Source organism: Neodiprion lecontei, chromosome 5, assembly GCF_021901455.1.
Source record: "Neodiprion lecontei isolate iyNeoLeco1 chromosome 5, iyNeoLeco1.1, whole genome shotgun sequence".
Lineage (NCBI taxonomy): Eukaryota > Metazoa > Arthropoda > Insecta > Hymenoptera > Diprionidae > Neodiprion > Neodiprion lecontei.
The window spans coordinates 24730973-24755471 of NC_060264.1; the positions used below are offsets into that span (position 1 = coordinate 24730973).

General features: G+C 42.5%; 1 protein-coding gene and 1 long non-coding RNA gene across 2 annotated transcripts in view; both read right to left on the minus strand.

Annotated features, from left to right (window-relative positions):
• LOC107222945 overlaps positions 1-24293 on the minus strand; it is a 214449-nt gene extending 190156 nt beyond the window's left edge. The window contains exon 1 of the mRNA XM_046742024.1: positions 21343-24293. Within this exon, the coding sequence (XP_046597980.1) occupies positions 21343-22429 (1087 nt within the window). The 5' untranslated portion in view covers positions 22430-24293. The remainder of the gene's footprint in view (positions 1-21342) is intronic.
• LOC124294810 lies at positions 3571-11824 on the minus strand. The gene is made up of 3 exons (XR_006904735.1): positions 11814-11824; positions 6906-6909; positions 3571-3720 (listed from the first exon to the last, which is right to left on the minus strand). It is a non-coding gene; the product is annotated as an uncharacterized LOC124294810 (long non-coding RNA).
• Positions 24294-24499: the final 206 nt, after the last annotated feature.

The window sequence follows — 24499 nt, forward strand, 5'->3', positions numbered from 1 at the left end:
AGATACCCGCTGTGAACCGGAGCGGAGAAAATTCAGCACAAGTGAATCGAACCCAACGATGATCGATGTCGCAATCTACGTGAACAGTATCGATCACCGTCAAGTGGTCCGGATCATCCACCGGATAATGTTACATCATTGACATTTCAATGATGACATTTTCAAATGATGTGCATGCTACGAAGAGCAGAGTATTCAAACTTTGTCTTTTACACAATGAAGTCTGATCGTCGATCGTTTTGTGTAACTAGGTTAATGTGTTTTCATTTTTCCGAACACTCTAATAGAGAATCTAATTTTGACTTCGTATTATTTTTTTTTTTCTCCATACCTCCAGCTTTTATTCGTGATACGGTACAAATGCACGATGAATCGTTGGTGAGAATTTTCGTTTTCACAAGTGTTGCGAATGATCGGTATAGTCCGAAAAGTGAGAAAACTGAATCGGTCTCCGACCACTTGAAATGTCCCATTTATACAAGTAGAATCGTTTATACCTGCTAGTGCAGTACTCGCTGTTAAAAAAGTATACACATAACACGTGCTGTAAGTTTCGTTCAGATTTCTCAGCAGTTCTAGATAACGAAATTGGAAATCGCTCCGCATTTCATTACCTTAACCTGACCTGTATTACGTCCCGTTTATTATTGCAATGACATGGTAATGTCCAGAAAAAGAAAAATTCTTTATTCGCCGACAAGACGCAATATGCGGTAAAAACAAACACGTCCGCACTGCATCTACGTTTCAACCGCTATGTAAAGAACAGATTGCCTTGCCACTTTTCGCGCAATTATTAATGCACCCTGAAATGTTTTGAAGCTAATTTCTCTCGCGTAAGCATCGATAGGTTAATTATTGAGGTAAATGGTACATGAAAAAATTAGTTTCCAGATAATTATTATGATTAAAGCTGAATCGGATGTTACCTAACTGGAAAGATGAGAGTTTTCACGTCGTGGTCGTGCCTTTTTTTCCTAATCGTTAGCACTTAAGGATGATGTAACAATTCAAATTCGATTATAAGGATTCTATCAAAGGTGAGAATAAATTGCTCTACGTGTTTTTCGTAAACAATATATAATATATTCCGAGGATTTGGAGCTTAATTGAAGACACTCAAACCTAATACCGTGAGAGATCATTGGCCGGTAATTGATAGAATCGCCCTCAGGTGAGAAAATCAACTAAACGAACGTCGAACCATCTCGTATAAATCAGTCGATCTTGGAAATATACTCGACAGTCAATTTCCTCTTCAAAATCAATTACCATAAAATAATGACGGATATTTTCCCAATATTTCTGTGGTAACGTAAGATACAGAACGAATTGCATGAAATAAGTGAACATATAAATTTGAATTAAAAAAATAAATAAATAAATAAATAAAAATCGAAACCAACTACGCCGGAAAGGAAGTAACCGAGACCAACGTCACGCGAAGATGATAACCTGGGCACGTATGATGAGTATGAGTACCTGTGACCGTCGGAAAAGAGTGTGACGTAGAGGCGAGTAGCATAATCGGGAACGCCACGCCGGGTTGTTAGGTAGGGTGTATAAGCTTCCGAGGACTAATTATAACAGGAGCATCCGCGTTTAACCGCGGCATTACCGTTAACGCCGTCTGTCTGCAGTGGCTGCGGCGCGTCGCGGCGACGCTGTTATTGCATTTAATTAAGAAATTATAAAACGAATTCAAAGTCGAGCCTTGAGCGACGACCTGGCGCTATTATAAGCCTAGTGAGCTCAAGAGAACGAGCCTGGAGCCTCCCGGAACACGAACCTCGACAACTTCGCATCTCCGGAACGAGGTAATGGATGTTTGAGATGCACTGACTCTACCCAGTTGGTGTGGGTGTATACTCATCGAGTTTTACTTAGGGGAGCGCGCGGGGCAAATAGCGTCATCTGTCGGGAGTTATCAAAACTTCGCGAGAAGAATAGGACTTTGAGACCTTTTCACCTTGGCTTGACGCTTGAATACCGATCAATTTGGATTCGATCTGTTTTTGGCACGTTGCAGTTATATGCTGGCAATTTCAACGTCTTTATAACTGGAACATAATAAATAAGGATATCCAAATATTTTTACCAGTCAAGTTTGATTCTAGACATATTTTGTCATAGACTCGGAAGCAACGACGGCACGTGTCTTTTTTGGTGTTTTTATAAATGAGCTCACGATTATCACTAAATTCTTCAGCCGTTTTTGGGATCGGTTTATCAGAGTGATCTTGTCATTATCCGTAACAAATATGGCGAAGGCAGAGTCTATTTGGTTCACGAAAATAACATTCGATTCAAGAAGGAACTGGTCAGAGCAACAATTTGTGTTATCCAAGATCGATACCACATCCATTTCATTTAATACGGCACATATTCCGCCAGATTTGGTAAATTGATTAAATGCGAGTATTTTTTTACGTGTGAACAGCAATCAATTAGTTCCGAGATCATATAACGATTGAATAAAATCAATCGGCAGCTTCGTACCGTGAGAAATAATCATCATCGAGTCTGAACGATCAAAGTCACATGCGCCAGTTGTCAATTGAGCTTGAGTAAAGGCGTTAAGAGAGGGGGGGAAGGGGGGGGGGAGATGAAACAGATATAAACATCTAGGCGTTGTTGCCCGAAGCAGGATGGAGAAGCAGAAGTGCATACGAGGTCGTAAATAACAGCCCTAACCTTTATATTTTAGTAATACAATTAGCGTCTTACAGGCACGTATAACCTGGAGGACCGTTGATTCGAAGGCGTGTATCCTCGTTCCCGGTGAAATAAATGCCTCATACTACGGAACAAGATCGTCGGTATCGGGGGAATTGAGTCGTTAGCGCCGACGAAAGTGGCGTAGACTTGAGGGAACAGCTGCAGCGTGAACCATAGATGCATAAACACCGGCGTTGCGGATGCAGGTACGTACCCACCTAAGGATGGAGGAGTATTACCCACCAGAGTCTCTTTTTCGTAGCTTCGTACGTAACTTCCCCGCTACTTAAATTTTAACGACACCTACACGCCTGTACGGATATTCAATCCCGCACTGCAAGTGTACCGAAAGGGTGAAAACGGGCTTGGCGCCGCGTCTTTCGATGCATGCCGTCGATAATTGGAGGAGCGGAATTATCAGCGATGAGCGCGAGTTGCCAGCTGCAGACTTCGGAGATAATTCACTCTGCGGCTTCGCGTACACTTGGCTGCATCGATCCCGGGTTCTGATTGCGTGACAGCTAATTTTGATCAGGTTGAAGTTAGTAACGCTGTCGTAACAAAACATTGGGGAACATTGACTTCGAGTCACTATTTTGTCAATGTTATAATTATTTTTAAGAAAGTAAGATTTCGAAATATGAGTGTGTTTCGTTTTATTACGGTTTACCGAATTTCAGACGATTTCAAAATCGCGAAATAACGGTTTTTCTTTACCGTGAATCGTTACGACAACGTTACTAACTTCGATATGACTAATTTTTTGATAAGTTGGCAATACGCTAGTGTTAAAGCTAGCAGCCAGAATTATCAGCCGAACGTTCTAACGTTCAGTTGAATAAGGTAGTTAAGTCCGCAAATCACAATTTTGTGAAATATCTTGAAACCTCAATGCTTTTATAGAATTATGAGAATATTTCTGAACTGCATTTTTCCATTTCCAAAACGTTCAACAGGTTTGACTGCTAACTCTAGCTGCCAGCTTCAGCTTCGTTGGCAATACTGATTCAGTCCGCAGCGCCACCACCGGCCGGCTGCTGAACTGGATGAATCGACGGCGGGAAGTAAGAGGACAAGGAGTAGACCACGCAGCCTAGATATAAGGAGAACTAACGAGAATATTAACTTTGTATGACAGCCACTTCGTTACAACTACATAATTATAATATTTGAACGACCGAACATCAAATGCGCTCGGTGTGGATGAACCTTGTACCAAGTAACTCTCATCCAAAATCTGGCACAACTTTGTTTTCCTCAGTGTCTACTTTTCATCCTGTAAACTGTAAGCCCGTTTCGCGGCCGGCCGGCCGGCGGTGGCGCTGCGGGATGAACCGGTATTGCCAACATAACCAACCCGGCGATTAAATTAACCGGCATAGAATTCCTGCAGCCAAGTGTACTGCGGCTTTACTGCCAGCCACTCGACGAAACGCCGCGCGCACCTTCATAGATTAGGCGTGTAGAATCGTTTGGCGTATCAAATGAGCTCCAAATTGTTAGTTATATAGTCCGTTCGATCGTTCGGTGATCAATTAACCAATAGGAATTTAAACTTTTCATCTATCGACCTTATCGCGAAATCCTCGCTATTGCGAGCCTTGTCTTTTAGCAATCGCTGGAAAGAGTAAATGGTAATTTGCTTAAATCCTAATCCGTGATTTGGAGAAAGAAAATAAAAGTAATTCTGAACGGGAGAAAACTTGATTCGATTATCAGATTTACACATTTTCGAAAGTTTGAATATCTTATTTCCGTTGATCTGAGCATGGAAAAAGGTTTTACACGTTGTTAAAGAAACGATTGAGAATACCGAAATCGCGTTTCCAATTTCGAATAACACAGAGCTTTATATCGTGTTCAAACTGTGGGATGAAATATGCTGCAAAAATTGATTGGAAAATTGAAAGGACGCGTAAAAATGGAAGAAAAAAACAGTCACACGCTACCCTGTGGTTTATTTTCTTTTTGTCGTCTTCATATATTTCTACTCTCCACGTGATTTGTGCTATAAAAATATATGCTATAAAATAATTATGCCATAAGTTCACGGCCGAAATCGGATTATTATTAGTCAATCGGAAGAGAGATCATATAGCTGTACAATTATGTGTACAGATTCTAATGGATCTATTGACGGTCACTATTTATTCCGCGAGTGAATGCTAATTGGAACTTGCAAGGAAATCGATGACGGAATCGAGAGCCGTGGCAGACAAGCCGAGCTCCAATTACCTCCGAGCAATTAAGTGGTTATATGTATCAACATGCAGGATGCACGGTTATGTGAAGAGTTACAAATTTCTTCACCATCCGCGATATTCAACACCGGACGATAAAAAAAAGCACAGCTAAAATCACACCGACGCGACAGCTATATATCACTGTAATACGAATGACGATAAATTAACACGGTTATTAAATCTATACGCTTGGAAAATTAATGCTGCGCGACTAAGTACGTTTCATTTTGTTGCTATCCACGTATTCAAGGAATTTGTTTACGTTGGACTCGGAATTTTTTTCGTTTATCAAGATTTTCTACATCAATTTGCAGGTTTTATCAATGTTAAATTTAAATAAGGCGTCAAGCGATTTTCTGACTTGTAAATCTTAAATGTGTGTCGTTTCGACATTTTTTAATACATTTTAGCATTCATGCGCGAGTACCAAATGGATGTATAAATATTTCAGCAGGTTGTCGAGTCATTTGAACAATCTTTGGATCAACATGTTTTTGCCGACTATCTGTCAAATATAGTCAAACGGTTGCGTAACGTCCCTTTGAACGTACAATTTGGTGCCCGCAAGGATAATGGAACTAGATACTATATTTAGTCAAGATTCTGGGTCAGTCCTATTCTCTGAAATCAAATTAATCATGTAGCAGCTCCGAGATAATAAAATCAGAGAAACCCACGTAACGCGATAGTATGAGGAACGATTTGAATATTCAAATAATAAATCGTCGTAAAATTTCCATCACTCAGGATTAATAAATGAAACCATTGAATAACAGTACTTGTGAATAATAGGAACCCTCGAATTATTGATTCACAAATATTACTTTTGTTTTTTTTTTTTTTGTTTTTACTGTCATAACAATCCTGCCTGCGAATTTGGCCTCTGTGTTACATCAGCGGATGGAAACGACTTTTATTTGAATCCGCGTTTGCATTCCACCTCTTTCACAACCTGATCCCAATTCGGTCGGTGAACGTGACGCCAAATATAAACTGAACCGCAAAACCGGTTGTACATTTTTTAAATCACAGTTTATCAAACTCGTATATATATATATATATATATATATTACAGATTACCAAATATCGATACCGTGAAATAGAATTTTTATGCAAGAATATTCATCACGAGCTCGAAACGTCTGATAAAGTCGTACCTGAGAACATTCCGCGCGTGAAAGAATGCCTCGGATAAAAATTTTTTCATCCCATGTATCATTATCGAAATACACACAAGGATGAAGTTAGCAACATGACAGTAAGCCTGCATGCTTGGGAAAAATCTTTGCGTAACACATTCAAGATTTTCTGAAATTTAGTGAACAGTTATAAACAAAATATACTCGCTCATTTCTAAAAATCAACTCTTTGAAAATCATTCAGAAATTGCACAAATAACGATCTTTTTATACTCTTACGTGACGTTCCGTTACATTAACGTTACCAACTTCAGCCTCGTAAATACACATTGATTGCTTTTTAGAAACCCTTTAAACTTCTTCCAAGTCGCTGGTAATCAATTTGTGTATCCGTGATGAGGCAGAGATCGTTCATATGAATACAAGATTGTAGGTAGCCGGAAATCTGCGTAACATAATCGCATGAGCGTTAAAGATTTAGTGTTTTAGTTTCAAACGTCTCTAGCGCACGCAAATTATACACACACACACACATGTATATATGTATATATATATACACGCCGACAGTAATTTATTAACGGTAGTGTAAATTGTGAACCAACCGGTTTTCTTTCAACCGTTTGGCAATCGACAGCAGCAACGGCGCACATCCTTGCAGCACCGGTAGTTCCGCGGATTCCATTCAAGATTGGCACTAACTTCTGCGCTCCGCCAGGCTCATATCCATACATGTCACGTACGTATATGACATGACAAAAAGGCAATTAAATATAAATCCGTATAATAACCAAGTCGATATATCTACACGGCTCAATGACACGATTATAGAGGCTTATAATTCGCGGCAAATTATTTTTTTATTCACACTCTAGCGTCAAATTAGTATCGTAGAAAAAGTGGCAAAGTGGCACGGTAATCGCAAAAAAGATAAATAAACAAAGAAGAAGGAACGGAATTAAGACTTTATTTTCACAAATCATTTTGTATCAATAAGCTGCGTGAGTCCAATGACCAATTATCCGTGGTTTGTTTTTATTCATTTATTTATTTATTTATTTTAGCTGACATTGAAGAAAATGAACAAAAAATGACAGTTCGAGCGCCGGAAAGGTGTTTCGTTTATAGTTTGAGGCGATCACGATTCAGCGAGCGTATTCTCACGATCGATCCGTCGGAGAAACGGCTACCAGATCTGAGATAAGAGAGTGTAAAAATAAACGATAAAGTACATTGAATTGTTCTCAGGCCTAATAGCCGGATGATGAATTTGATCCAGCATCTTACACGGATGCAGTTGACCCCCCGCTCACGGATGGATATGGCAGATCCTCGCTGACAATCGATGGGGAAATCGATGAGTCAAGCGTGTCCAACGACGTGGATACGCTTGACTCTTATACAGAAACGTAATCGAACATATCGAGTCATATTGTTGAAGATCAAGGCCGGGATCCAGTCGAGAGGGCAGGAAAAAGATTCGAAATGAAATCACGTTTTCATTCAAGAGACAATTTTGTTCCAGCCTTCGGGAATTTCAATTCGTTTTACTTCGGTGTGTTACAATTCTTGTCAAAATACTCTTGCCGTATTGTTATTACTTTTCTTCTTTCACATAGTTTTGGAAGCCACACGTACGTTTCATTACGAAAAATCTGCATTGAAATTCTCGAAGTCAGATTTCGTTGTTTCTCTGTTATCGTTTTCTTTTTTTCAAGCTTATATAACTGTAAAAGATTGATACGATAAATTCAATCCAATTGGTATTGCCGAATCTCGTGATGCACAATACTTGATTAAAATCTTAAGAATTACCACAAATTTGAGGGAAAAATAATCGATTAATCGGTTCTCGTTTTTTACTCTCACAAACGACGCAATAGAATATCAATTCATGCGATTAAATTGTTAATTATTATCATTGTCTTACTTACTAAGTACCTATTTGATGTAATAAGCGAAAGTTAAACGAATATTTTCACTTGACATTGATAAATATTTTGAATGAAATCATAAATTATCAAAAAAAAAAAAACTTTTTCGTAACTAAGACTACGTAACGAAATTTCCAAAATTTTGGTTTCAAACGAAGCGTTTCAAAAAAATACGAAACAATCGATTCATCGATTAATTTTTACCGATTCAACCCAGTCGTGTTCGATTATGATTTTTTTTTGACCCGATCAATCGATGCATCGATTATCTTTGACTCAATGCTCGGCGTTATTATTAAATAAAAATCTTACCCAAAGATACAATTCGCAAATAAATTTCAACCAATTTTCACGTAGCCGAATCGCATTTTACCAATTATTGAATACCATCCACATTCTCACAATCGATCGTAAAATATCTCATCACGTATCGCACCGACACATCAACGAGTTAATCGCGTCATTGTTTAGGAATAATCTTACTTCTTATCACAAGTCAACCGCAAAAAATATCACAAGACAATGGTTTATTTTCAATATTCACGTTATATTCGCCTCTGTGAAAAATACCGTCAACAACGCGCTAATAATTCTACTTGTTTTTCATTGTTTCGAATATCCGGGAGCATTTCATCTCTCTCTTTCAGCGTGTCGTGTATCAGGCACGTATTACATTCTGCGCCGAACGTGGGCCACACATAACGCCGGATGTGCGAGCCATAATTATACCAGAGATTGATTTCGGAGCTTCCGATTCCCAGAAATTGAAAACTCCTCTTCCTCTCTTCGATAGGCGTGGATCTGCATCTATCAGCTTCCGGTACAAATAATTGTTACTCGGTATTTCGCGTGGGTTTTCTAGGTTGTCTCTGATTTTTCAATCGCGCGGATAAGAACTCGCCTCGTAGACGAGAAACTATTTTATTGCTGTTATACTTCGTTGCAACTGTTGCTGCAAAACCGCAGCAACCTCAACTCTGTAAAAGGTTTTCTCAAACGACGAAGACGAGGCAGAAGGTTCGCAGTCACGTTTTGCCATCTAGCTTTCCCCGTGAATTCAATCCCTCCGAAGTTTCCAGACTTCCCGAAAAGTTCGCTACAAGATGCCGCGTCGGTTGGTATAAAGTACACAATATAATATTCTCCGCAAATAAATCAACGACACCTAAACACTGAGAAAAATTTCATTCGTAACTGAATTGAACTTTGAGCGTATTTTAAGTTGGTTGAACATTTTCTTTTTTTTTATTTCATACAAATTTTATCTCACCCCCGATTATTATATTCAGTTAATCTGCTGATTTTCTACGCTGCGGAAACTAGAGACGAGAATAGAACATACATCTCGCATTCTTTCATACAAGTATATAACGTACGACGTTTTGTACACGTGTTGGAAGCTTTGAGCGGATGTGGGAACTCATCTTTCCGTCCATTTGCTCTTCGCTACGTCGCCACACGAGTGTCCGTTAATGCTGCGTACTGAGTTCGAGGAAAATAAGTGATCCCAATTTCCGAGTACTAATTATTCATAAAATAGCCACCGAGTTTATTTTATAATAGTTGGCGACAAGTATTTTTATTAATTTTTTTCTTGGCTGTTGATTATCCGGATAAAAAATTTCATGGTTTGAATCAGATTTCTCGACTCGGAGTTCGCAGGAATAACGTATTGGTCGGTCGTAAAACTTGAGCCATTAAATTTCACCGCAACATCGTATACGAAATAATATATTATAGCCTAATGGTAAGCAGAAAATATTCCATGGTTTATAGGTTTGTGAATGTCTATATGCAGAGGTCATATCACCATACCGAACACTCAAAATATTTACTGCACGTTCGTTATAAACACTTATGATGTTTCAAGTTTTTTTTAATTATTTTCTTTTTTTTTTAACGATAGGAATGGTTGAAAGTAATGGTGTCGTTTATTATTTCGACAAGTTTTTTCCTGATTTCATCCGTGCAGCACATGTCATAGCTTTCGACTAAAATAACGCCAATTTCGGAATTTAAAAATAATATTATCCGGACAAAGTTACTGTGTCATGAGAAATTGATGATCTGATAATGGTGTAAGAATTGATTTTGCAAAACTCGAATTGGAGACGAGAAGAGATAATTGAAACCAAACTCGTTTATTTCATAGATCCTTTGCAATCTTGAAAAACAAATGGAGTAACAAAAAACCACATTTATGGTTATCTTGAACAATTACCACAAGTCCGTGATCACTGTTTCCGCTATGAATAACAAAATTGAAATAGTATGTAGGGAATATGTGGTAGATTGTACACGCCTAGGTGAGAGCAATGCAATGACAATTTTGTAAAACCCTACAACTTCCAAATGGTACTTTATAGAACTGAATCGTCAAAGCGTTTAATAAAAACAAGAGCGAAATCCACCCGATTTTCACCGACAAACTTAACGCGTTGATAATGTAAATCCATCCCGAATAGGATGCGACGATCGATAAATTGGTTTATTTTTCAATATTATAATTACCGCGACGAAATCGAAGAACGTTATCGAGGATTTCTTCAGGCGGTGTTGTGGGTCAGTAAACGGGATGCGTTGAATGGAGTGAATAAAGCTATTATGCGCTAACAACACGCCTCGGGGAACAAAGAGGCGACTTGTTAAACGAAAAGTATGGGAGTAATAAAGCGAGAGAGTCAGAGGTGGAAGACTTGCAGCAGCCAAGTACCGGGAGAGACGCTGAAGACTAGCAGCGTACAAATTAAAGATAAAAGCAGATTTCTGAGAATCGCCGTAACTTCTAAGGATCCCGACACCGCGTTATCCGAATACGAAGCGTTTTCGGCGGTGCTTCACGAATCGCCGTATCATCTTCCCACTTTGCGCTCTGATCATCCATGCATGTACTCCGTGTAAGGTGTAGGCGCTTTCTATTCGTCTTAAACACTCTAATGCTCGTATGTACTCCATGTCAGTTCGACACCGTGGTCAAAGTGATCATCGGGCACTACCAACACGAGTGTCAATTCAACATTAAATTATTCCGAATCCCTCCGACGGTACACGAGCCGAGTCCCAATACCGTTCTTCACACCAAGACGTCTCTCATACACTGAGAAAAATTTCATTTGTTACAGTAACTAGAAAAATTCAGTAAAACAGGTGTCGTTGAAAAAACTGTTTGAATATTGTTGGAATTACGAAAAACGAGGTACGCGTAAGACATTTTGCGATATCGTCGATCCTTTTTTGGTAAGCGTAACGCAAAATTAGTTTGAGGTTTACTCTACTTTCTTAGTTAAACAGGGTTTTAACGTCAATTTATCATTGCACAAGCATTAAATTTTCGCAACAGTTACAAGAAAATATAGCAACAGTGATCGTAATTGGAAAGAACAGTAACGGATACCAGACTTTCCGGTAACAGTTACAAAACTAATTTTCATTTTGTACCCAGAACTATATTTTTCGATTGTGGTAAAAGATGAAAATAGTTAAGGACTGAGCGGTAACCGGAACTAAACATTTCTCTCGTGTACATACCAGATTACAGTATTTTCTCTCATGGAAGATATAATTTCAGCGGTGCTTGGATTTTAATACTTGTCACTACACTCATAACTTGTTCGCACCTCTTCTTGTTTTTCACTAAATTTCCGAAATGAAGGGAATCCTCGCCACTCTTTTATTATACTCGTACAGAACAACTGTAAACTACTATTTCTCGTTAAAGACCATATGCCTTGTCCTAATTACAGAAACTGACGAATACAGTTCCTCCCACGATGTGTTGCTACTTCCGCTGTGAAATAAATAAACTTGAACTCGCTTTGAGACTAGTCATCGAGATCTATAACTGACAAAACACATCGTCGGAATATTTAACAAGAGCTTTGTGGGTCCCCGTATGGACTTCCTAAAGGAAATGAATTGTTTTCGAACTCCACCACAGAGGCTTTTTATCTTTCTAACTCTCCATTAAACGGCATGCGATAATCCAAGAACGGGAAAGGCGCGAAGAAAAATGAAGCAACTTTTCCTCAACAGTATTACAACAGAATAGAATTGCGAAACAAGTACGTTCCTAGTATCGTCGCGCAGTATCATGTATCGCACATTATTGCACCGAGTTACAGCAGCATTTTTACATATTAGGGTTTTAGCTGCGAACAAATTATTCGTATTCCAAAATTATGACGACGTCTTCTTTGTCCATGGCGAGTGAACGGAGCTCCATTGTCATTCCAGCATCCATGTAGCGATGTAAGTAATAAGTAGTCGCGATAGCTGGTGAGTTACAACGACTGTCCGATGATGGTTTGACCGCAATTAGCGCCGATGAGGAAACTTATTTTCAATTTGCAAGAGGTCATCCAGCCAAAGCTTTCATGTATTCGCGATAACGCGAATTCACGCAAACGGATGTAAATCTTGTTGACATCGACAATTCCACTCCGCTCACGGCTATCCAGCTCCTCAAAACCGCAACGATAATATTCTCCTCCAAGATTAAATCTGAGATGCGTGTTATACACTGTCCAAGCTGAAAAGGTTTTCCCAATCAGATCCATTGACACTGATGCATATAAGTGTTCTCCCTTCTTCCTTGCGTGTTACTTTTCTTGGTTCCCGTTGGCGGTAGTGTGAGGAAAATTTGTTAATGCGGCGCGCAGTGTAGAAATATTTTGAACCTGGAGGTATTTTACTCGGAGAAGCTAAGGGGAGCTTCTCCGCCATCCTTACTCCGCCTCATCCCTTAACACCCGACCAAGTTCTCCAGGCTACTCCTCTCGCCCCGGTTCCTGAGTTGCGGTGGCGTGTTCAGGGGTGTTAATTGGGTGGGGTGTATCGCATAGCTTGGACCGGCGCGGCGCGCTCGCACGGCAATACGGGGGACCGGTTATGGTGAGGAAGAGGAAGAGGAAGAGGCGGAGGAGAAAACGAGGAGTAACTTACTCGGCGGCACTGGATGGGCAAACGATCAATAAGCGATTCACGCTTCCCGAAATACCATCTCCAACGGCAGTTCCATTCCCTTACTTGCCACTTTGCCGCATTTATATACCCGGTGGTCCTACTTGACGTATTATAATTGTGCTCAGCGACACGCGGATTTGCGAACTTCATTCCCTGCATCGTCGAAGCAATTTAGAAAACTCTCTTGCCGATGGTTGGTCAGTAATCATCGTTGTTACTGTTGTTTATCTTTTTCGTTTGCGATTTGTAAATTCATTTTTAATAATACTTTTTAGGCTTTACTTAGACCTGTTATACGTGACAAGAACAAATGCGTCTTCTATCCTCTTTGCATTCAAGTAATTAACGTTGGACTGAAATAAAATAATTGCTTCTAACAAGTAAATGGCGCGTTTACTTCATTTCCATGGTTTGTTTCATTCGATCAAACATTTGATGGATACGCATTAGATGTATTGAAATTTAATAAACTTGACTTGAAAATCAATGCGGCGTACAATTGATACAATTTTTCATTACCGACAGCAAGAAAATATTTGCTAAAGAGTACTTAAATAATTGAGGCGTTTAAAATCTCCGAAATATTTACTTCATCTGAATGAAAATTCTTCAATTCGGGTAAATTTTTTCGAAACAAAGGATTGTTTCGGAGATTTGAAAGGCGTGAAACTATTTGAATACTCCTTAGCCAATATTCACTTGTGGTCGGAAAAGAAGAACCGAATCAAAAAACCCTTGCATTCATCTTGTGGTTAGTAAGCTTATTAAATTTTAGTACGTCCTATTTGAATCCAACAAATAATTAATGGAATGAAGAAAATTAAGGATTTCATTGATAAATGGTATTTACTTGTGAAACGTAACTTTCTTCCAGTCTATAATTGCCATTTATCACAATTCCCAGTGAATCAATTTCAGAATACGAGATGACGATATAACTCTTACACCGTAAGATCGTATTTTTTGTTTTTCATGTCTTTCTTACATCGCGCGGTGAACATTGCTAATCAATGCTGAACAATTTATACAACAATTATTCTACGAAACATGGATAATCAAAATTACAGTTGCAGTTGCATGACGAACATGAGTTACCACCATCAAAAACAAGGAATGGTCACGGATGTCAAGCTGAACAACCATGGGATAAATTCACCAGAAAATTACCAACATAAAATCGCATCGGACGAACATCATAATTTGCGACGACGATGGGTACGTCAGAAAGTTAATTCCGTGCACGATGACTTAGCCGAGTATACAATGTAATTTACAAGCTAAGCAACATTCGTCTACGATTCCGGTAATCCACGTGCAATAAAACTGAGCTGCACGCTTGTCTACATGGCTGTCGTAACAAGTACGCTATTAAGTGTCTGACATCGGTCAGTGCTACCTTATACCTTGCACTCCACTCCCATCCAGCTCCGCGGTCCAGAGCGAATGAGAGCCGGGGTCACTCCTGTCCAACATGTTGAATGATAGCGAGGCGCGTCGTCCCGGGCACATGCACATTATCGTAAAACATTGGTACGGTGTTGTGTGATGTGGAGTCGGCACCTCGAGCCCACGAACGCATCGGAGCGCATACCGGGCTGAAAGGCGCGAGGCGTTATACCTACGGCTCAAAGTGTAGGAAGGCGTAGAGTTGCGTTGCAGGTGATAACCTTTTGATTATCTCACATTCCGTTCCATGCAGTCCGCGAACGCGTACAAGTATCAACCCAGGACGTCGGCCCTCGTTCGAGTCGTCTTGCCGCAACGGACTCGCGTGTGCGACGCGTTAACACGCGATCCTTGATATCCTGTTTGATACGATTGATGCGCCAACGTTTTCGCGAGCCTCAAATCATACGCAGTTTGAGATCAGCGCTGGTGTTGATTTCTTCCATTCCTATTCGCAAGCCCTTCAAGTATATTCCACTCTAAAACATTCTTTCACACATGTTATTTTTATCCAGCGGTACGAGACTTTATACAAACGAGACACTTGGGTTATACCATAAATGTGGATCAAATTAATCGTTTGGATATTTTTAGGCAGAGATTTTCTGGGATGACCAGACACGAGATCGCGGAAAGTTTTGGTAAGAAAAAAAAAAAAAGAGCGTACCAGGTATTAATTTTCCATTACGAGTTTCGATTAGACACGACTGATGTTTGAGTTTTTCAATTCTTTTTTATTATCATTATTACACGTCGTGAGCGTAACAAACGTATACACGGTGTACAATATATCACTGCACATGTACCAATTGAACAACACCGGTGCGTAAATATCCAAGTAGATTGTATATTACCTGCCAGGTGAAAATGTACACGGATAAATCACCACCGTACGCTTATACCGTTATATTCGTACGTTATACCTATAAGTTACACACGGTAATACCTCTCGACTGCCTTAACACATGTTGCACTTAACTCCGAAGGTGAATCACCAGCAGAGACATTCACGCCCACGATTGTACACCGATTCGCCACGACCCGCACCCAAAAACTGTAACCCCTCCGTGACTGTTTCCATAATCGATTAGCCATCGGATACACCTGCTCAATGTTCCAAAAAATCCGATTGGAAAACAAGTATTCGAAGAAAATGATACACTGAGAGAAATTTTTAGTTCCGGTTACCGCTCAGTCTTTAAATATTTTCAGTTTTTACCACAATCGAAAAATATAGTTCTAGGCAGATAATGAAAATTAGTTTTCTAGCTGTTACCGGAAAGTCTTAGTATCCGTTACTATTCTTTCTCATTACGATCACTGTGCTATATTTTCGTGTAACTGTTGCGAAAATTTAATGTTTGTGCAACGATAAATTGACGTTAAAGCCTTTTTTAACCGAAAAAGCAGAGTAAACTTCACAAACTGATTTCGCGTTGCAATTACCAAAAAAGGATCGACGATAGCGCAAAATGGTTAGGCGTACCTTGTTTTTCGTAATTCCAACGATATTCGAACAGTTTTTTTTAACGATACCTGTTTTACTCAATTTTTCTAGTTACTGTAACAAATGAAATTTTTCTCAATGTACGAATCCAACGAAATTCCCTCGGTATATAGCATAGTTACACACAAATTTGCTACGATTATTACGTTTCTCCGTTATACAGACGTATTGTATAATATACGTGTATTGTATACAGCTTGGCGAGGGCTATAATCTTACCCTGCGGGGTGCGGCGGGGGACGGCCAACGACTCGTTAGGAAGTTTCCTTCGTTTCGGATATGAGCGGTTTCCCTCGACGCCTTCCCGGGAAGGCTTTGCCTGGTTACATAACCTATAGCGCACCCGCCTAAGAAGTTTACCAATTATGCAAATGTATATTAAAGCAATCTGTGCACCGTTGGTGAAGGTATGCGAACCTGCGAGCCTAGTTTCCCGTTCCTCGGGCAACTAGGTATTTCTATTATGTACATGTATATACGGTATGGAATGAGAGCCCGTATTCCTGTTCGGACTTCATTATTCTAACGAGCATGATTGAGTCACCCTCCGTCGACGAATCAATTATGCTGATACATTTCCAGTCCTGCGATATAATTTTTCGCTCCTCATCTCGCGGCTACGCCATAGCGACAGAGCCAATTATCGGGCTTACGCGAAAGATGCCAGGCGATTGGATGTTCGGTGAAATCCGGGTACTTGATCCTGAAGTGCCCCATTAAATAGTCGATTTAGTCCGAATCAATCGATTCCTGTACCGACGCTCGGCGATCTGTTAACGAGCAATAAACCGAACCCACGCGATACGGGAGCCCGACTCGCTAACTGAGAAGTTGGCAAACCGCGTGTCAGCGACTGCAAAGGGTTCGGATGTTCGACGATGACGCTTTACGGGCTTGCGTGTGTGGGAGAAGAATAAGAATAACGAGAAACCAGGCGACGCCGAGCCTGCGGATCGTCCTAATCCCGGCTTGTGTCAGCGAGAAACTTCACGAACGGTATAATAATTCTCTTAACGCTGCCCGCATAAATATTCAAATAATACCGAAAAAAAAAATGAAAAAATAAAAAATAAATACGGCGGGGGGAAAGAGATTGGAAGCGAAGAAGAGGAAGATGAAAGTCCCGAAAGTGGGATAGAGAAACCGAGCCTTGAATAAAATGACGCATTGTTTGCAAGCCGCTTCCCACCCACGTTACTGAATACAATAGAAAGGGTTGAGAAACTCGCTTACTTACTGCCGTTGATGGCCGTTGCTGCCAGGATCGTTGAGCCTTGGGGAAGAACCAATCCTACATCAATTTTGTCACTCGGGTACCGCGCGTTGTCCGCAAAATGTTAAAATTCCCAGATACCAGTCGCTGCATATAAGACGGTACTTACGCCGTCGTCAAAAGATCGTTCGGTACCGGATGCGTGTGATGGATGAGTCGTTGAGTCGATGTTGTGTAAGGATTTTGTAAATTAGTTTTTTTTACGCTGTTACTCCGAGACCGCTCGACGCTTAATAACAGCAATCGACACTCTAACGATGATCGTGGAACGGCAATTACCGGTACATCCATCCGAACGCGGTCAGAAAAACTATACGCGAAGCTCTGTTTGCAGAATGCAGTGTCCGGGGTATGGAGCCGATTAGTTAAATGGAACGCTGATTGCCGGCGCAGAGAGATGCAGAAATATAGAGGTCGTCGCCAACGGGTGAAGCGGCGTACCTACACGAGCGTGGTTCGATGGTAAATATCGGTTTCAACGGTGCCACTTCATTGTTGTTCTAAAAGGCCATCTGGTCCTGTGCAGCGGGACCAACCATAACTAATAAATTATTAATATATGGTAACGCGACACAGCTCCAGGTATCGTACCAAATGCCCGGGCAGAATGCAGGACGTTGTTTATTCATCTCCTGCAGCACCGAGGACGATGCTCATTCTCCTCGAGCGCTCTTCACCATTGACTTCTATACACACACTGCAGGTGTCAACAGTGGGAAACCTGCCGCTGCAGAGCGGAGCATAACTTGGTTCAATGGCGCAACGATGAAGTGGGTACGCGATGCGTTATGAAAACGATTTTCGTCACCGTCGCAATCGTTGTGCTACGTCTAGAATCACAGATGCATATCCGAGCGTCACCCATTGTAGGTACACTTGGGGACAACGAATCTGAGAGGGCTAATTTTTTACACCAGACAGTTATGTTGGCAACACAGAGAAACCTACAGCGCCACAGTCGGCCGAACGCGAAACAAACTAACTAAGGTTAAATTCGATGGTCATGGGTTATGTTACGTTTATTGAGATTGAGTTTTTCTCCCGCTCGTTCGACTGTAGCGCTCTAGGTTTCTTTGTGTTGCCAACATAACTGTTTGGTGTAAAAAATTAGCCATCTCAGTTTCATTATCCCGAAGTGTAACCTAAGTGATAGGACAACGATCCCCAACGTATGATCGTGTACGTCTCTTCCGCGGATAAAAGAAGAGGAGGTAGATAATGGGAATACGATTTCGGCATTCGCCGGAAGATGATTAATTTGGCTTATCAAAAATGTGCCAAGTGTGCAAAACGAAGAGATTGCCAGGGGAAAATCTAACGGTTTTAATGAATGAAGAGGCAATTTGCAGTTTGGTTGGTGGTAGGTCAATGGATGCCGTGCGGTCGGAAAAACGAACTAACTCGGCAGAGGGAATGCGGAGGATGGGCTGCTGGGGGGTGTTAAGAGGCAGTTTGCACCCCCTCCACTCCCGCAGCGCGTAGTTTATGAACCTGTGGCTTCTTCCACCAAGCAGCCGCCAAGCCAGCGACCCGCACCCCTCTTCTCGCTGTTCTTTATATACAAGGTTCCCCGTGTTCCGCTACTCCATTTTAAACGGTATATATAATACCTAATGGATGCACGGTAAAGCGGATGCGAAAATTGCGCCGTTGCGTTGCGATGAATTTCCAATAGCTGTATTCCATCAGCATAAAGAAAATTCATCTCGTCCAGCATGCTGCGTGATCGGAGGATAGTCAAGGACGCGCTTCCGGTTAGGCATCTCACAACCAAGGCCGTATTCAATGGTTACACATGTGGGACCGTTTCAGAGCGATTCAAATATCGAGCTAATCGACGTTGGAACCAGAAGAAGATAAGGTGCCCTCAGGCGTCTTTGCGGTGGCCGTGCCTCACGCCCGTTCAAGCCTCGAGTTCTGTTGGGGCCCACGTGTGGTGCGGCATCTTTCTTGCAGAGCCCGTCCGTGATGCATTACGAACCTTCGAAGGGACGGGAGCGGGCGAAACTTGACCTGAAATGGGGAAATCCTCCCGCCCCGTCAAAATACCTTATAGCTCGACACATGGCGCACGCATAGAAGAGGTTGGCAGGCCCACGCGGTCTGGGGCCTGCAGCATGGGATGTTCTAACGGAGGAGAAACGTGGCAGACAGAACGGAGCCCATTATGTTGAACATCGCATTGGTATATGGGTTTAAGGCGGTGGCGTTGCTGCGTCTATTAAAAAGCCTCTTTGAGAGTCTCCCGTTCTAAATACGGCCTGCGATATGTGCTCAGGAGTCGAAACAAATGACAATGAGTGCCGTCTTCGAAAGCTCTTAACTCTAACGAGACTTCTTCGGCCAATCTACGTTGGATAATCAAATCAACGCTCGTATTGCCATGGAACTTTACAACCGACATAAAACGCGGGCAAATCTGTCGATGACTAGCACCGGCTACACGGTCAGAATAAGAATTAATCACGCGGCGAGGAACCGCCGAAGGAGGAGGTTGAGGGTCGCGCAATACCTTATTTGGATCACAATTTGGTCGAGTGGCTCCTCGTCACCTGAATCCGATACTTCAGCTCCAGATACCGATAGAGAGGGGGAGGGGGGGGGGGGGGGGGGGGGGAGTCTGGAGGGTCGGAATTAGGGTTTGAAGGAATTCAGATATTTTTTTTTTATGTCTCGAACCACTGGGTTTAATTGGGTACTTCTCTGGATTTGTAGGTTTAACGGAGACTTCAGCATTCGTTGAATGATATTGTTTTTCTACCGCCGTAAATGAGATAACGACACAATTTCTTTTTTCTCTCCACGTCAAGGTTGGACGGTTCCAAGCTTGAAATCTCTTTCGAAACGAATATAACATTATGCCGGGAATTCGAATGGTGGTTGAATCAAATTACAGAACAATGTCGTTCCGGGAACAAAAAGAAAAAAAAAACGTGCGGTATATAATCATCGAAGTTAGATGTAACTGTTTTCCTTATGATTATTCCAATGACAAACGCCTATCAACGTGACATGCATGAATCTGGAGAAATAATGTCAGACCACAAGGACTTGAGACATTAGAAAAACTCACAACCAGTTAGAATTTCTTTTCGAACTGGTATAAATACCCAGAAGAACCAGTTGGGATTTTTACGATCCTAAGGTATAAGTTACAAGCACTCGATGACACGGATATCGTTGCTGTCGATCGTCACTGGCGCTGTTGCTTCTCTGACATTTGATTTTCGAATAATGTTAGTCATCTCGCTACGATCAGCAGCGCGTGGATGGAATATGATCGGTGGCTGTGTGACGGTTGGCTACTGTTCCGTGTTAGATACATACGAATGTACGCCAATGATACGACGAATACAGATCTGATCGGATCATTGATTCAAATTATTCCAACGCTGATTAGTGACGGTGGGTGATATAACTACGTGCGTCCACGACACGGGACTGAGATGGTCGTTGACTAATGTATTGTTAGCGACAAGAGAGTCCGGGTACGTATATACGTAGGATATGCATACACTTAGCGCGGTGTTATATACCTGGAACTCCGAATTGAGCACAACGCAGATATGTTGATATATTCGTGAATGAGATCTGCTGTTAACGCGTGTCAAATCCTTGGACTCACAGACACACGCTGGCAAGGAAGCGTGTAGGCGACGTACATCGACACGGAATTTACGCCCAAACAATCGCCGATGGCGTTTATTTTCCCTCCAGTTATGTACGCAAATACGCCTTTGAACAACATCAGGAACTTTCGTGATCGCAGCTTCGAACTTTGAGTCTGAAATGATACCATGTTCCCCGGAATATTTCAACTGTCGTAAATAACCATTACGGTATCGTTACTGAAACCGTAAATAGATCAATTGCCAAAGCTTATCGCAAGGTTAAACCATCGCGTGAACAGTGAGACGGTGATCAATGTGACACATGCATGTAGGAGATGCAAAGGACATGTCATGACCTACTACCAGGCAACACTCGGATGTTGCTTGTAGAATTTAGATACCACGTATATCGAATTCTAAAGTCTCTTATACGTGTTCGCCATGTATTGCTGCTGCTGCTATGAAATTCTGTTCGAAGACTTGTAAAATCTAATATTTCCAAAAATACTGACCTTTGACGGGCGGTCTGACAGGTTTCCCAGGCAGTACGGGTGTCGTGACTTCAGCAGGATGTCGTCCGTTGTGGAGATAAGCCTGATTGGCGTTATGATGAGCAGCCATGATGTGATGATGTTCGATATGCGGTGGTTCTCGGAATGGATTCGGCGGTGTCCTCGAGTAGAAAGACCTTCCGCTGAGGACAGACGAGCTCGGCGATGTCGGAGGACTCCTGGTCCTCGGTGTCGTGGTTAAATTAAGCGGAGCATCGTCCTCCTCCTCAGCGGCGAGATGATTCAACCCTCCACCGTGACCACCCCCATCCTGATACCCAGGACCCTGTTGATTATGGGACAACCTCATCGCCGACGCGTCGATTCCCGCGTTATTAACCAGCTTCGGGGAGGCGATACTCGCACAAGATGAGGGCGACCTAAGCGGCGGTGCTGGGCTCGGCGTGCACGGTGGCGAGGTCAAACAGCCTGGCATCGAGGCCGGCGAATGTGGTGGAAGAGGAGAGTAAAGGGCGAGAGGCGCCCGTATCATCGGACTTGTCAGCCTCCGGGGTGTCGGTGCCAGGAGTTTGGTGGTCCCGCCATTGTCGTTGGCGGTGTTGTTGTTCACCACGTTGTTGTTATTGTTGTTATTGTTGTTGTTCAGATGGTGATGGAGGTGGTGCACGCTCAGACCGGAGCTGGCTCGACCCCAGCCCAGGATGTCGCTGATTCTGTGAGGTGTCGGGGCCCGAGGTGGCGCTGCGTAAACGTGCGCGTGCCACGAGTTCAGCTGAAGGGCACCGCTGGTGACGCCTCCGCCGGCACCGGCACCGCTGTCAATCGGCGATTTGCACGCGGCGGTGAGGGTGCCGTCGGTTGCCTGCATGTCGAGGGCAGAACCCCCGTGAGCATCGGGGTCGCTAGTCACCGTTGCGACACCGGACTTCGCCTTGGTCTCGTTGTTGTTGTCGCATGGTACTATCGACTCCAAACGGGTCTCCCCACCACTTCCAACCACCTTTTCATCCTTTTGCTGATGTTGTTGCTGCTGCTGCTGTTGTTGTTGCTGTTGTTGTTGCTGTTGCATGCTATCCGTGTCCGTCATCACGCGGTATGTGTGTCTCTGTCCTTTTACCTTTCGTACCGTGAGAGTACCACCTACCGAATCTAGGGTCCCGAGTTATCATTCGACGAAAATTTATCGTTCACCATCATCGTCGCACCACTTGAAAAACATCCACCTTAGACACCGCACTGTGACTCTCCAGGTTTTCAGAAGACTGACGATTCCTCTTGATATCAGCACGATTTCAGTTCCTGCTCTTTTTATGTTTCGTAAAGCAAAGTTCTATGCCCTGATTGTCATTAACTGGCGACGATTAGTACTTTAATCTTCTTCATTTTGCACATTATTTCCGACGAAATAACGCTCCGTCACGTCGATCACCGTTATCACATTTACACCGTGCGCGTACATGCAAACGGTACAACGACCGCGGTGACGAGTATTATCCAAACGACCGAGCACGAGCGGCAATTAAAACACTGCGTGATTGTTATCGGGAACGATTAGGTTTTTTTTTTCTAACCACAAATTGAGTCACACGAGGAGACTCGAATAATATCCTCAGGGTTATTTGTGTAACGGTATCGATCCAGTTTGTCGCGGTTAAGTGGCGGTCGTACAACGATTCGACGGAATTAAGACGAAGACCGTTTGAGACGCTCAATAAAATCTACTGCCCGTTAATTATTCCTGCACTCGCTGCCAGTTGCGTGGCTCTTTTTTACTCTCTACCTCTTCTTCCTCGTCATCTTTTACGTCTCTTCCTCCGTCTTCTTCTTCTTCTTCTACTCCGTCTTCTTTCTCGACTCCGAAGTCACTCCTCGAGGGTGTCTCACGGCACTAATTGCCCGCGCGTAATTAAATCTCGTTAATTAGCTCAACGTCACTGTGTAGCCAGCCAGCCCTCGGGCCGTTAGCAGTTAGCGGGCCAGCCACTAAGCTTATTGCTCGCGCATTTTGGTGCCTGCGCAGAAGATGTGCGCGGGCTTATGATATGCTGCGGGTCTCGGGACTCGTGGTGTTTTTAATTTTACGTCACGGCGTAATTCCTCTCCGCGCGTTTAACCTCACCGTACTTCACTTCACTTACGCTCGACTCGTGTGTTTACACACACAGCGTTTAGGTGCGCACGGTTTCTTGTTGTTGTTTCCGATTTTTTATATACCTTCTCTTCCTTACTATTTTTTTTAAGTTTATTCATTCATTAATTCTCCTCAAGTTGCGCAATTGTCCAACGCGGCCGTGAATCCTTTCGTATATACTCGAACCGCAGCTCGTACACTTATCTCTCACTGCACTTTCGATTATCCACTGCGTACAACAACAGAGTATAAGTGATAAATGAGAACTGTTTAAATTTTACAACTCAAAATCGGGGATGAAGAACATTCGAATCCATTGAAGCCTTCTTTCCCTTTCGCTGTCAAAAATCACTAGAACATATATTCTTTCTTTCTTCTATATATTTAAAAATATTCACTGCAATAACCGAAAAAAAATACCGTTTAACATTCTTAGTTGTATCAGGTATGTACAAATAGTGCACAAAATCCGCGTCAACGTACGCATAATAAATGAAAATCAAACTCTGCCGAAATCTGAAATCAAACGAGAAACCGCGAATAGGAAAAAAGCAACGTAACGAAAATCAAGATAAATAAAAATCGGTGAAATCGCTTTAATCAACGTTAACGACCGAAACGTCACAAAGATCGTAGCACCCACGTGTTACGGGGCAAATCACAGGTGACCCAGCGCGCACGCGACTATAACAACACGGTGTGTAGTACCGGGTACAGAGAGAGGAGCGACGAGCACGTGTTCCCCGGGTCCGGGCGGGTTAAAGTGGTGGGAGTAGCTTACTGGTGTATATAACGTGGGGGCGAGACGCGGTACACAGAACGAACGCGTGCGCCGGCTGCCGCCCGATTACTGACTGATTGCCGCAAGATTTAGGGTTGCGGCTCACGTGGTGGGGATGGACCGCGGCGAAGGGGCGGGGATGGCGGGCGGCGGGGAGGTGGGGGCGGCGAGAGGGGAGGGGGGGGGGAGATCGCGACTCGCTCTGCGCGGCACGGCTTCGTCGCCTCAAGCGGCGGGAGGACAGA